This window comes from Equus caballus, chromosome 12 (genome assembly GCF_041296265.1).
Source record: "Equus caballus isolate H_3958 breed thoroughbred chromosome 12, TB-T2T, whole genome shotgun sequence".
Taxonomy (NCBI): Eukaryota; Metazoa; Chordata; class Mammalia; order Perissodactyla; family Equidae; genus Equus; species Equus caballus.
Window position 1 is genome coordinate 16,864,064 of NC_091695.1, and position 13,603 is coordinate 16,877,666.

Here is a 13,603-nt window from a genome sequence, read left to right on the forward strand (position 1 = left end):
GGTACAGAACATGTAATTAATTTTCCCAAGATCACAAATTTCTAAGTAATAAAACTAGAATTGAACTTTAAGTTTTATTTATTTCAAAGTGATTTAATTTCTTACATAATGAAGAAAGTCACACAATTGTGAAGCCTGGTTCCCACTGTTTACTGTTAGTCTTACCTTATGATGGCTTGTTGACAATCTGAAGGAAGACTTTTTAACTTATTCATAGGGACCTGGAATTCTTCTTTCATCCACTATGACAAGAGAGGACAAAAAGCTGCATTATGACTTGAGGATAGATTTTGTTTCATTCGACTGTCTGTCTATTTTCTCCACCGAGTCGTCTGATTATACAGAAGATTATTTTCATTTGCACTGTAGATTATTTGATAGGATTTGTATGATGCACACAGATAAACAAAATTTTATCACGTTAGGATAATTTAATCAAAAGATAAGCAAATCCTAATTTTACATAAGAACAGCTACTAGCCATTTCCCAGGGAAAGTTTCCTGGGGTAACTTCTTTCCTACTAACTTCAAAATAGAAAAACACCATTCAATTGTTTAGTGCTTCTCATTCTATCGTGTTGGTACAGCCAGACCATTTGACTTGAGTTTTTAGAGATATTCTTGTGATTTTTTTATGACATACTTTAAGCCTAACAAAGGAACACCTGAAAAGTTCAGAGCAGTTCTGAAGAGGATAGCATCTTCTTCTCAACTGGGGCAAAGATCATTGGACACTTTACCCTTTCTGATCACATTTATCATTGAGTCCTGGAATTGGCATATATCCAAGACTAATGCTTGCTTAATTAAATTCACTGGGATTTGCCATAAAATTTAAAAGAACATTTAGGTGTAAATATATACTAGCACAAATCACATAATTAGTGTCAGAAAGATGTAACATAGAGAAACCAAAAAGCTTCAGAACCATGATAAGACTATTGCAAGTCAAGAATAAAATATCAAGCCAGTCATTTTGTTCCAGTGAAGATTAATTTATCAAGTATTTCCTCTCTTGTCATAGCAAATTTCTCTTTCCTTTTATTTAATAGTCAATTTATTCTGTCTTGAAGTGTGATAACATATGTTAAAAAATGTCACCAATTTAGGTGTAATAACTAATTATTTATCCAATTATGGATTACTTTTAAAAATTAAGGCCACCTATTTTATGCCAGTGTCAACTTAAAAAGCAAATTCACCTGTGACAAATAGAAATGGCAAGCAAGAGGGTATATCAGAGTATATGAGAAAGCCATTTGGTGTAAACCTAATTCATCCTGACATTTTTTTTTTCCAAAAGAGCCTGACCATGGCCATTGAGCATGCATTGTATATCTGCTTTAAACATTTACTTTATGGCAAGAACAAATGCCCTTAAGATAAAGGTGCAACTTCCCCCCATATTGGCATTTCCTTAAGGATAAGCATCTCTTCCTAGGCTAGGAACTGGTTGCTGTGCTCACCTTTGACCACCCAGCTCACCTGTGACCAGCCAGCTTGAGAAAACAGACTTGCCACCCTGCTGTGTTCACCAAGAGAGCAGACCTATCTGCTGTGTCCATCAATTGCTGTGCCAACAGAGCAATCTTGTGACTATTGTATGAAGGACATTTTAATCATATGTGAAACATCCTCTCTGGGGGTGTATAACCACTCTGTATACCCCACTTCTTTGGTGGCCTTTCTTCCTTCGGGAAGAAAGGCCCCAGGCCATGGTCCTCACATTTTAGCTCAGAATAAACTCACTCAAGTTTTCATTTATAGATTGGTTATGGATTATTTTTGTCGACACCTGCTATTTCACCCTCAAGATGAGTTTATTTGGCAACAGCCAAAGGAATTGCAATTTGGCATCTGCGTGCTATGGTGGACTGTAGGCAAATCTAGACAACAAAGGAGATGAGTTACGAGGAAAAGGGGAGGAACTGTTCTAAAAGAAAGTACCTGGGGGAAAGCAACAGTTCAGGGAAGAAATGGCTTCTCCTTGGCTGAGGCGCGGCATTTCCCATTGGCTTGGCTGTTTCCAGGTGGGGAGAGAAATCTTCCTTCAGCATTAATGTAGTTTTACTTCTTGTTGATGCAAGCACAGGTTTCTTCCTCTTAGAGTGTAGGATAGGGTGTGAGAGCTCCCCCTCCAGGCTTCTGGACTCAAATTAATTTAAGGTTTCTATTGTCAACTTCCATACCAGGAACTGTGCTATGAGTGGGACCCCAGCAATAAATAAAACTGAAATAAAATCTTTAAAATGTCCTTCCTGCATGGGTCTTACATTCTTTTGAGTCACACAATATATAAGGGATAGTTTAATAAAGTTATTATTGTTTTATTCAGAGCTTCTAAGACAGCAAACAGGGTGCTGTGACAGAAAATAAGAGGGAGAAGTCTACTATGGCTAAGTTCATCAGAGAAGGACTTTCTTAAGAAGTAATGTTTACCCTGAGATCCAAAGGATAGGAAATTGTTACCATTAGAAGCACTGCTACATGTAATAATATTAAGTAAAAATTATCTCATTAAGTAAAATTATCTCACTTCACAGATGACATGATCTATATGTAGAAAACTAAAAATTTCACAGGAATTTTTATTGCAGTACCATGTTGAAAAGTAAGGGTGAGACTGGGCATACTTGTCTTGTTCCCGATTTTAGTGGGAAAGTTTTAAAACTTAATCCATATATGATGGTAGTTGTGGATTTGACCTATACAACATTTATTATGTTGAGGTATGTTACTTCTACATCCAATTTCTTGGGAGCTTTTTATCATAAAATGATGCTGAATTTCTATACTATATAGGAAAGACTCAAAGAGGAAATTAAGAAAACAATTCCATTTCAAAACATCACCAAAAAGAATAAAATACTTAAGAACAAACTTAACCAAGGAGAGAAAAGGTTTGTATACTGAAAACTGCAAAATGTTGCTGAAAGATATTATAGAAGACACAAATAAATGGAAAGACATTCATGGACTGGAAGATTTAATGTTAGTAAGATGTCAAACTACCTAAAGTCACCTACAGGTTCAATGTAATCCCTATTAAATCCCTAAGGGTGTTTTGCAGACATAGAAAAATCCATCCTAAAATTCACATGGAATGTCAAGGTACTCCAAATAGCCAAAATAATCTTGAAAAAGAAGAACAAAGTTGGATGTCTCATACTTCCTGATTCCAAAACTTACTAGAAAGATATGGTAACCAAACAGTGTGGTGTTGGCATAAAGACAGACATACAGACTAGTGCAATAAAGTACAGAGCCTCGAAAGAAACCTTTGCATATGTTTTCAAACGATTTTTGACAAGGGTACAAAGAGCATTCAATGGCAAAATGACAACCTTTCAACAAATGGTGTTGAGAGAACTGGATATCTAAAAGCCAAAGAATAAAATTGAACCCTGAACCTTATACAAAAATTAACTCATAATAGTTCAAAGACCTAAAATACTAGCTAAAACTATAAAACCCTTAGAAGAAAATTTAGACTCAGCAGCGATTTCTTGGGTATGAGACAAAAAGTACAGGCAAGAAGAGAAAAAATAGATAAATTGTGCCTTAAAATTAAGAACTTTTGTGCATCAAATGCTCTGTCACAGAGTGAAAAGGCAACACACAGAATGGGAGAAAGATTAGCAAACAATCTATCTGATAAGGTGTTAATGTGCAAAATATATAAAGAACCTCCACATCTCAACAACGAGAAAAGAAATAAAAGAAATAACTGACCAAAGTTGAGAAAAGGATTTTAATAGACCTTTCTCCAAATAAAACATATAAATGTCCAGTAAGCATACGGAAAGATATAAACATCACTAATAATTATGGAAATGCAAATCAAAACCATAATAAAATACAGCTTCCCACCCCTTAGGATAACTACTATGAAAAAAACAGAACATAGCACACATAAGAAAGAGAATGGAGAAATTGGGACAATAGTGCATGGCTGGTGGGAATGTACAATGATGTAGCTGCTAGAGAAATGCTGTGGTTTTACCTCAAAAAATTAAGCAAAGAATTATCATATGATTAGCAGCCCCGCTTTTGGATATATATCCAAAATAACGGAAAACAGAAACTCAAACGCCCTGCTATTTCTACACCCATTTTCATGGCAGTATTAATTATAATAGCCAGAAAGTAGAAACAAAGGAAGTGTCTACTGACAGATCAATATATAAATAAAATGAGACGTGCATACAATGGAATATTTTCAGCCTTGGAAAGGAAGGAAATCTTGACACATGTTAAAACAAAGATTAACCTGCAATACATTATTCTAAGGTAAATAAGGCATTCGCAAAAGGACAAAGACATGTGATTTCAATTACATAAGTTACATAAAGCAGTCAAATTCATAGACAGAAAGTATGAATGTTGGTTTCCTGGGGCTCAGGGAGGGGGAATGAGGAATGTTTATTTTATTTATTTATTTATTTTTATTTTTTATTTTATTTATTTTTTTTTTGAGGAAGATTCGCTGTGAGCTAATATCTGCTGCCAATCCTCCTCTTTTTGCTGAGGAAGACTGGCCCTGAGCTAACATCCGTGCCCATCTTCCTCTACTTCATATGTGGGACGCCTACAACAGCGTGGCTTGCCAAGCAGTGCCATGTCCGCAGCTGGAATCCGACCAGCGAACCCCGTGCTGCCAAAGCAGAACGTGCAAACTTAACCACTGCTCCACTGTGCCAGCCCCAAGGAATTATTGTTTAATGGATGTGGACACTCAGTTTTAGAGGAAGAAAAATTTCTGGAGATTGATGGTGGTGATGTTTGTGATGTATGTGAATTAATTTAATGATCACATGAACTGGACACTTAAAATGGTTAAAATTGTAAATTTGTTATGTATATTTTACCACAATTTAAAAATAAATTTAAAAATTACAGTGATTTCATCAATAGGCTCTTGATGTGAACATAATAGTTCAAAGTACATGTCAAGATCATTGACTTCAGATATACCTGCGTAATTTTTTTAAAAGGTAGACATAATCCAACAACAAAATTACTAAATTAAAATCTCCATTGCTGTGTCCTGAGAATATGCATTTTATGAGAACCCTAAATGATCCTGAGAAAACACAGCCTTGGCTTATCAATGGAGAAGGTGGTGATTGGGTGAAAAAATAAAAACATGCAGTGCACAAAGACTAAGGTGACCTCAGGGATCTGAGAGACACAGGTCAACAGGGCTTTGCATCTGTCCTCAAAGCTATAGGTCCACACATGAATGGTCTATGACGTTGGAGCAAGAGACAGGCAGCCAGACTGAAGAGGATCTGAATGGTTGCAAAGACAAAGCCACTGCCTCATGCCACTAGAGATAGAAAGCGACTTCCTGTCACTCAAAGTGCAGGGGTTCATAGTACACAGGAAATCACATGATATCATACTACAGGGATTTCCAGATGGTCACATAATAGTCAATCGCAACCACCATTGGTAGAATGATCTCAACACTACCAAAAGACGCTTAGCGAACACTTTGATCATCCACTTCCTGAAAAAGATGGTTTTCCTTAAAGCAAAAGTGTCAGCTATTGGGGCCAGTCCCGTGGCATAGCAGTTAAATTCACACATTCCTCTTTGACAGCCTGGGGTTCGCCAGTTCAGATCCGGGGTGTGGACCTGCACACCACTTGTCAAGCCATGCTGTGGCAGATGTCCCACATATAAAGTAGAGGAAGATGGGCACAGATGTTAGCTCAGGGCCAGTCTTCCTCAGCGAAAAGAGAAGGATTGGCAGCAGATGTTAACTCAGGGTTAATCTTCCTCAAAAACAAAAAAAGTGTCAGCTATCATTTTATGGGTCATGGATGAAGAACAGCAGCTACCTATAAGGGATAAGTAGCACAGGCAGGAAATGGGAGCACTACCCAAGGGTATAAAAGATGCCTTGTTAAATAAAAAGATCTATTCTCTTCATAACTAGCAGTTCTCAATACTCCCAAGACACAAACTCTTCCTAAATTAATCTTCTTAAATTGAATCATATAGAAAACAATAACTTAACTTTGTTTTGTCATCAAACTACCTTAAACTTATTTTAACAATTGTAAGCTTAATTTAATTTTAAACATATTTCTTATTTAAATTCAAAGACTATTTTATTTTAAACTTAATTTTGAAACATAATGAGGGACTGCTAGTTGCATCATAAATCAAAATGTGTTATATATTGAAGCAATTATGTGTCAATTGGTACCTAAATGAAGAGATCAATGAAATAGAGGCCGCAATCAGATCCTAACACATATGTGACTTTAGACAGTAGTCAGAACTTGAAATCAGTGACAAAAAGATAATTATGCAACTATAAAGAAACTAAAATTTAGGAAAAAAACCCTAAAATTCAATCCCTATTAAACTCCTCTATCAATATAAATTCTAGGCGGATGAAAAGTGACAGAAAATAAGAGGGAGAATTCTACTATGGATAAGGTAATCAGAGAACGTCTTTCTTAAAAGATGACGTTGAAGCTGAGATCCAAAGGAGAGGAAGTTGCTTCCATTGGAAGCGCTGTTGGGCCGGCCCGGTGGCGCAGCGGTTAAGTGCGCACGTTCCGCTTCTTGGTGGCTCGGGGTTCACCGGTTCGGATCTCAGGCGCGCACATGGCACCACTTGGTAAAAGCCATGCTGTGGTAGGCGTCCCCCATATAAAACAGAGGAAGATGGGCATGGATGTTAGCTCAGGGCCAGTCTTCCTCGGAAAAAGAGGAGGAGCGGCAGTAGTTAGCTCAGGGCTAATCTTCCACAAAAAAAAAAAAAAAAAAAATTGGAAGCTCTGTTACATGTAGAGTCTCGATGTGGAGAAGAGTTTAGCAAGTTCAAGGCACTGAAAGGTCGGTTACATGGAGGTAATAGGGAAAGGAGAGAAGAAAAGAAGCTGAAATTGAAGAGATGAATAGGAACTGTAGTGTTCAAGGCAGTACAGAGCTTAGTAAGGAATTTTGATTTTATTTAAAGTGACAGTAAATAGCTTGGACAATTTTTTCTTAATTGAGGAAAGCTTCCATCTAAAACATTTCAAAATTAAGATAGGACATAGCTTTTTAAAAAAATTGCTTTTCTTAAAATTGCTACCAAATCACATTAAAAAATATCCCAGTTATTTGTGTTTCTTTTTGAGCACTAAGCACAATCCATGCAGACAGAGTAGGTGTTCAGTAAAATTTACATGAATATACCAATAGCTCTCTACAGTATCACCAATTTTTCTGCTCACAAACTTACTTATAGTCCTTTATGACTCCCTTCTTTCTTATGTGTAGGGAAAACAGAAACAAGGAGAACTATCTAGCAGATAAAATAAAATGCTTTACAGAAGACTCCATCCCCAACTGTATGAAATGGTGAGTGACTGCCCAAAAACTTTGAATGCACTCAGACATTTTGTTAGTGTCCCAGAGGATGTAATATCCAAAATAAAATCCAGAGGCCTACATTTTCCAGATCTCCTTGACAATCGAGTACAGACATGTGACTTTGGTTCTGCCAACCAAAATCATCTGTGCAAGTCTTTAAATTGGAAATTAGTTATCTGAGGCTGGGTTCTGGTACAGCGTCAATAGAGTCAGAGTGGTCCCTAGGTCAGGGCACTGATGGCATCTTTGCAGTTAGCCAGTCATGGTGTCAGCAGAGGCAGCATGTCCTTTAGCATGCCAGCCCTGTCAGGTGTGCTTATGCAAATTGTTCCTTGCCACTCAGATTAGAATCTGTGACTCTAGACCATCCAAAGATTCTTTATGCTATAATTTCATATAGTAAATCCTTTCTAATTACTCTCTCTAGATATGATTCTGTCTCTTCAGATAAGATCCCTGACATATACCAAACTAATATAAAATTCTCCATTTCAATTTATTCACCAAGGTGGAATATCATCAATATCAGAAGCATTCCAGTTAACAAGGCTTTCTTTTACCAATTCATTTATTCTAAAGAGTGGTACATGGAGCTGATGGCAATTTATTGAGTAAATATTTATTAAGCATTTAATCTGTACCAGTCTCTGTCCTCAGTGCTTGGAGATGCAGTAATGAGAAAAACAAGTAATACCTCTACTTTTATGGAGTTTATGTACTAGTTGAAAGATAGAAACAATAAACAGATAAATCAGATGGTGAAAATCCTGTAGAGAAAATTAACAGAGTTGTTTGATAAACGGTAACTCAAGGAGAAAGAGGATGACTTTGCATGGATGGTTAAGAAAGTCCTCTCTTAGAAAATGGCAGTTGGACTGAAAACTGAGTGATAACAATGAGCCAGTCATGTGGACCTCTGGAAGGAAAGCATTTTAGAAATAAAGAAGAGATAGTACAAAGGCCCTGGGGCAAGAACGAAGCCATTGGGACTGAAACATAGGTACCATGGGAGACTGTGGTACTGGATAAGTTTATGGAGATGTGTGTTTGAGTGGCAGCAATTGTGCATAGTCTTATAGACTACGGAAAGCCCAGTTATATTTTCATGCAAATTTCGTTAAACAGATAGCCTTCTGTCTACAACTGTGCTTAACTCAGCATCTTGAAGTAATATTTGCTTAAATATCTATGATTTATGTGTACTATATATATATATATATAAAACATTTTATTTAGCTTCATCCTGATTTAATTTGAGCTGAATTTATTAAACAAGATTAAGGTTGTTTCATGATCTTTGAGACAGAAGAGACAAAAGTAGATAATGATAATCCTACAGGTCAGATAAAATTCCCTTTCCCAGATACAGAAATTCATCTCTAGTGGTTTTACTCATGACCGTCAGCTCATTGTCTTTCATCCCTGGACATGGTTAGATAAATGCTGTAAATTCTTCCTCTTGGGTCTTCTTTGAACACCCAGTCTAGCATGGCCCCCTGCCTCTGAGTCACACTCTGTTAAATCACTCCTTTATTATTTTAGAAATTTTACTCTCTTTATCTTTTTCATATATGTTTACTTATTTTTTTGCTTATCTCTCACCACTAGAAACTGTTTCTTTATTCAGGAATGATCATTATTATGATATTTGCCAAAGTGTTTAAGAGTGGAAGTTCTGAAACTAAACTACATGGGTTCAAATCCTACCTTAGGTATTTGCCAGCTCTTTGACCTTGGGTAAGTTATTTAAGTTTTCCAAACTTCAGTACATTATTCTGGAAAAAGGATTAATTGTAGCTTTTTCATAAGCCTCTTATGAAGATTATATAAAGCAATGCTTTCATAGCTTATGCCACATTGTAGTACATAAATAATAATCTTTAACACAATTGTATTTGTCACATGTTTTTTATTTGACATTAAAAAGTTCATTCAATTATGAGGTTTTCCTTAAGCTAATTTTAATTTGGGTGACACTCACATTTTTGAAGTAAGTTATTCAGAGTTAATCTCATCCACCTTACATTAATTTTATTAGGTTTACATTCAGATTTATGAAAGTTTCTCATGGGCTTAATATATTATCTACACATAATTGAATCATAAAAATAATCACACAGTTCAAAAAAGTTAGACAAACCAGACATTGCTGTAGAAGGGAGGGAGGCAACAAACACAGTTTTAATTAACACAGACATTAATAAAGCAGCTACTGAGTGCCAGACATTGTCCTGGATGCTTTGCGTACATTATCTCGTCTAATACTTAAAATAACTCTATGAAGTAAGTACTACCTTTTCATTATATTTAATAACTGAGATTAAAATAAGATTCCGAGATTGAGGCACACATGCAGTGATACATTAACTAGTGAGGTGGAATATGATCTTAACTCAGTTGACTCCAAACTACCAACTTCTTCTACATCCTCTGACTCCACTTCTTACAGAACTTCCAAGGCTGAATAATGGCCCTAAGAGCTCATACACAACTGCTTGAACTTCAAGGAAGTAATCATATTGGTGATAATTTGTATTAGGATACTCATACAAGAAGATACCTTTCCAGCTAAAAAGAAAAAGACAGGGCAAGTTCCACACCCATCCAGAAGTTGGCTCAGTACAAGTCAATATATTTTGCCTTAAAAACGCTTTTATAATGTTTCAATGTGTCAGACACTGTTATTAGCACATAACAAATATTTACTCATTTAAGTGGCCCAACAAATTTAGGAGAGAGGTACTATCATGTCTGTTTTTACAGATGAAGAAAAAATGGCACAGAGAGTTTTAAAAATTTCCCAGGTCACATTCAAACAGAGGAAATTTGACTCCAGAGCCTTCTCTTAACCAGTGCACCCTACTATCTTCCCTAAACAAATATCTTCCTTCATTTCAACAGTTCATATTCTGGTTGCCTGCTCCATTGACCTCAGATTCATAATAAAATGACCTTTAGACCACTCACAAAGGACTTGTCATAAGAAAATCAGGCCCACAAATGGCTCAGCCCCAAGAACATGGAGGCACAGGGCAAATGTAGATTAGAAAACCAAGAGACAGAGGTTCAGTAATGGCCAAAGAGGTTGGAAACCATTCCAGTCCCCGAGAGCTTCTAAAACGACAGTCAGCTTTCAGAATATTCTTCACAACAGGAAAATGTAGTGTACTATTCCTTCTAAAGCTCACAAAAGATTACATTAATTAATATTTCTATTGTACTTTCAGATACTCCAGTAAGAATGAATGTTCACAATAACTAACATCTATTAAGCATTCAATGGCCCTAAGAGTTTTACAAGGATTATTTATTTGATCTTGATAATGTCTTTATCATTACTCTTGAATTGAATCCTCAAGACGTTGTGTTTTGTGAAATTCACACTATGGGTGGAAAAGTTAAGTTTTATCTCAGGACTGTCTCACTCAAATAGTATGCTGTAAAATTTCTAATCATATCATATCATATCATGATTAAAATAATCATAATAATATATCATTCTAATATACTAAATCCTGTCATGCATGTCTCTGAAATGTGCTTACAAAATGATTGAGAAAATCTTCTTCACACGCCCAAACCATGAAAAAAAGGCTCTCAGTGTGAATGACTAGTTAAGATAAAAATAGCAGTGAGTTTTTGCCCAAATAATGTAACAAGAATAAATGGTAGATCTTCTGTTCGAGGGCAAAAGGAGTAAGAATCAGCCCAGATGTGGCAGAAGATTAAAAAGTATGAAAAGAGAATATGGAAAATGCAGACCTAAAACATTCTTATATACGAAGATTTTTTTTTGTAATTGCAAAGACGATGAGTTTGCTTTGCATGATTTATCAAAATGTAAGCACTTTATTATCCCCCAAACTTTAGCTGTGAAGGATACTTCCCAGGAAATGCCTTAATAAGGTGCTGCCAGACGAAGATAGCAGATGAGGACATCACAGGCCTTAGATTCCCCACAGGAATATGGGGAGAAACACTAAACTGACTAAAATAACTTTAAAGGAGCTTGAGAAACTAGCCAAAGATATATAGAAACCAAACAAATTTCCAACCAATAAAAAGCCACATTCAAAATGGTAGGATATTATGGCATGATTATGGCAAAGATTATTACTTGAAGAATCTTACAAACTGACTACAGTGACTGCATCTAAAGTAGAACTGGGAGTCTCTGATGAGGGATGGGTAAGAAATCGATTCTATACTATTACCATTCTATATGGATTCTATTATTTATATTTAATATATTAATTCACTATTAATGAACTAATTAATAATAAATAAAATTAATAAATAAAATAAATATTCAATTTAATTAATTAAAAATTAAATATTATTGAAAATTAAATTTAATCAATAAAATTGATTCATTGTCTACTACATTGTCAATTTTTATTTAAAAAAGGACAATATGACTAAAAATTTCATGTGTGATGCAAATGAAATTGAAAAACTGGGCTGGTCTATATAACATTAAATATTTTAACTAGAACAACAAATAAAAAGAAGACAAAGGACAAGAATCTGACTTAAAATAAAACTAAGAATGAGAAAAATAAAAATAAATACAGAAATTAATTACTAATTAGCATTACTCTAGATATTTCATTGACTAATTCATGACATATTATTTGTTGACTTCTCACTTTGCATGCATTTCAGATTTCTAGCTACAGGGATAAGCAAGGCATTATAGAGCTTACATTCTATCAAGGACAACCTTACTAATAGCACAAACATATAGTTCATTTTTAATTATAATTAAAGCACATTCCTGTATACATATATTAATTATATACATATTATTTACATAATTATAGTTCATTCTTTAATTATAATTACCATAAACCCTGTGGAGAAAAAAAAAGTTTGCATCAGATTTAAGAAAATTCCTGCATACCAAGGAGACTGTTCTCAATGTTAAATAACTCCTCATGGTAAATGGTAAACTTATTTATTATCAGGTATAACTTCTTCTCCAGAGCTTCTTCATAGTACTTGTCATCTCTGAATTTCTCAGAGTGTAGATTAGTGGATTGAGCATGGGAGTTATGATTGTATAAAACACACTCAGTAACTTGTCAATGGGGAAGGTCTCTGCAGGTCTTGCATACAGGAAAATACAGGGAACAAAGAAGAAGACAACCACAGTGATGTGGGAACCACAGGTCTGGAGGGCTTTCCGCCTCCCTTCCTGACTAAGGTTCTTTAGAGAGCGCAAGATGACACCATAAGAGATGAGCAAGAGCAGAAACACAACAGTGCAGATCAGTCCTCCATTGGCCACCACTAAGAGGCCAATGACATATGTGTCAGTACAGATGAGCTTCAATAAGGGGTACATGTCACAGATAAAGTGATCAATGACATTAGGGCCACAGAATGGGAGCCCATAAATAGTACTAAGTTGAATTGCCGAGTGCAGAAGACCTCCACCCCAGGACACTACCAGTAGCACAACACACACCCAATGCCTCATGATAACCAAATAATGCAAGGGCTTACAGATGGCCACATAGCGGTCATAGGCCATCACCAACAGAAGAAAGATCTCTGACCCACCAAAAAAGTGCTCTGTAAAGAGTTGAGTCATACAAGATTGGAAAGATATAGTATTTGTCCCAAAGAACAAGTCTGAAATCAACCTTGGGGTAATGACAGAGGAAAAAGTGGCATCCATAAATGATAAGCTAGCAAGAAAAAAGTACATCGGTGAGTTCAGTGTCTTACTGGCAATTACAGTCACGACAATGAGCATGTTACCCACCATGGTCAAAATGTAGAAAAGCAAGAACATAACAAAAAGGACTTTCTGCTCCTTTGGATTCTGTGTGAGGCCCAAGAGGACAAAGTAAGTCACATTGTTCTTCGGTTCCATCTAGTCTTTACAGATGCTGACTTCATATGCTAGAAGCAGTTTATCTATAAAACAAGGGGAAAGCTTTTAAATGCATTATAAGTTTAATCTTATATTAATTCATTCGATTTTTTAAAACTCTATATTGAGTATGTATTTGTGTCAAACATGTCGTAGACATTGTGACCACCAAGTTGAATAAGACATAGTTCCCTACCCTCAGTGATAGGATGCATAATAAGAGATCAGTCAATTCCAGACCAATGTAATATGTGCTATTATAAAAATATTCGTGCAAAGCTAATAGTCACCGTGTAGGAAGATATCAATCAAACCACAATCAGGGAAAGTTTCTCAGAGGAAGCA

General features: G+C 35.7%; 1 protein-coding gene across 2 annotated transcripts in view; it reads right to left on the reverse strand.

The window, feature by feature from the left end:
- Positions 1-12,205: 12,205 nt before the first annotated feature.
- OR4A47L (olfactory receptor family 4 subfamily A member 47L) overlaps positions 12,206-13,603 on the reverse strand; it is a 95,281-nt gene continuing 93,883 nt past the window's right edge. Inside the window, exon 3 of one of the 2 annotated variants that reach the window (XM_070228564.1) lies at positions 12,206-13,302. In XM_070228564.1, the coding sequence (XP_070084665.1) occupies positions 12,341-13,258 (918 nt within the window). In that variant the 5' untranslated portion in view covers positions 13,259-13,302 and the 3' untranslated portion in view covers positions 12,206-12,340. 2 annotated transcript variants of the gene reach the window in all.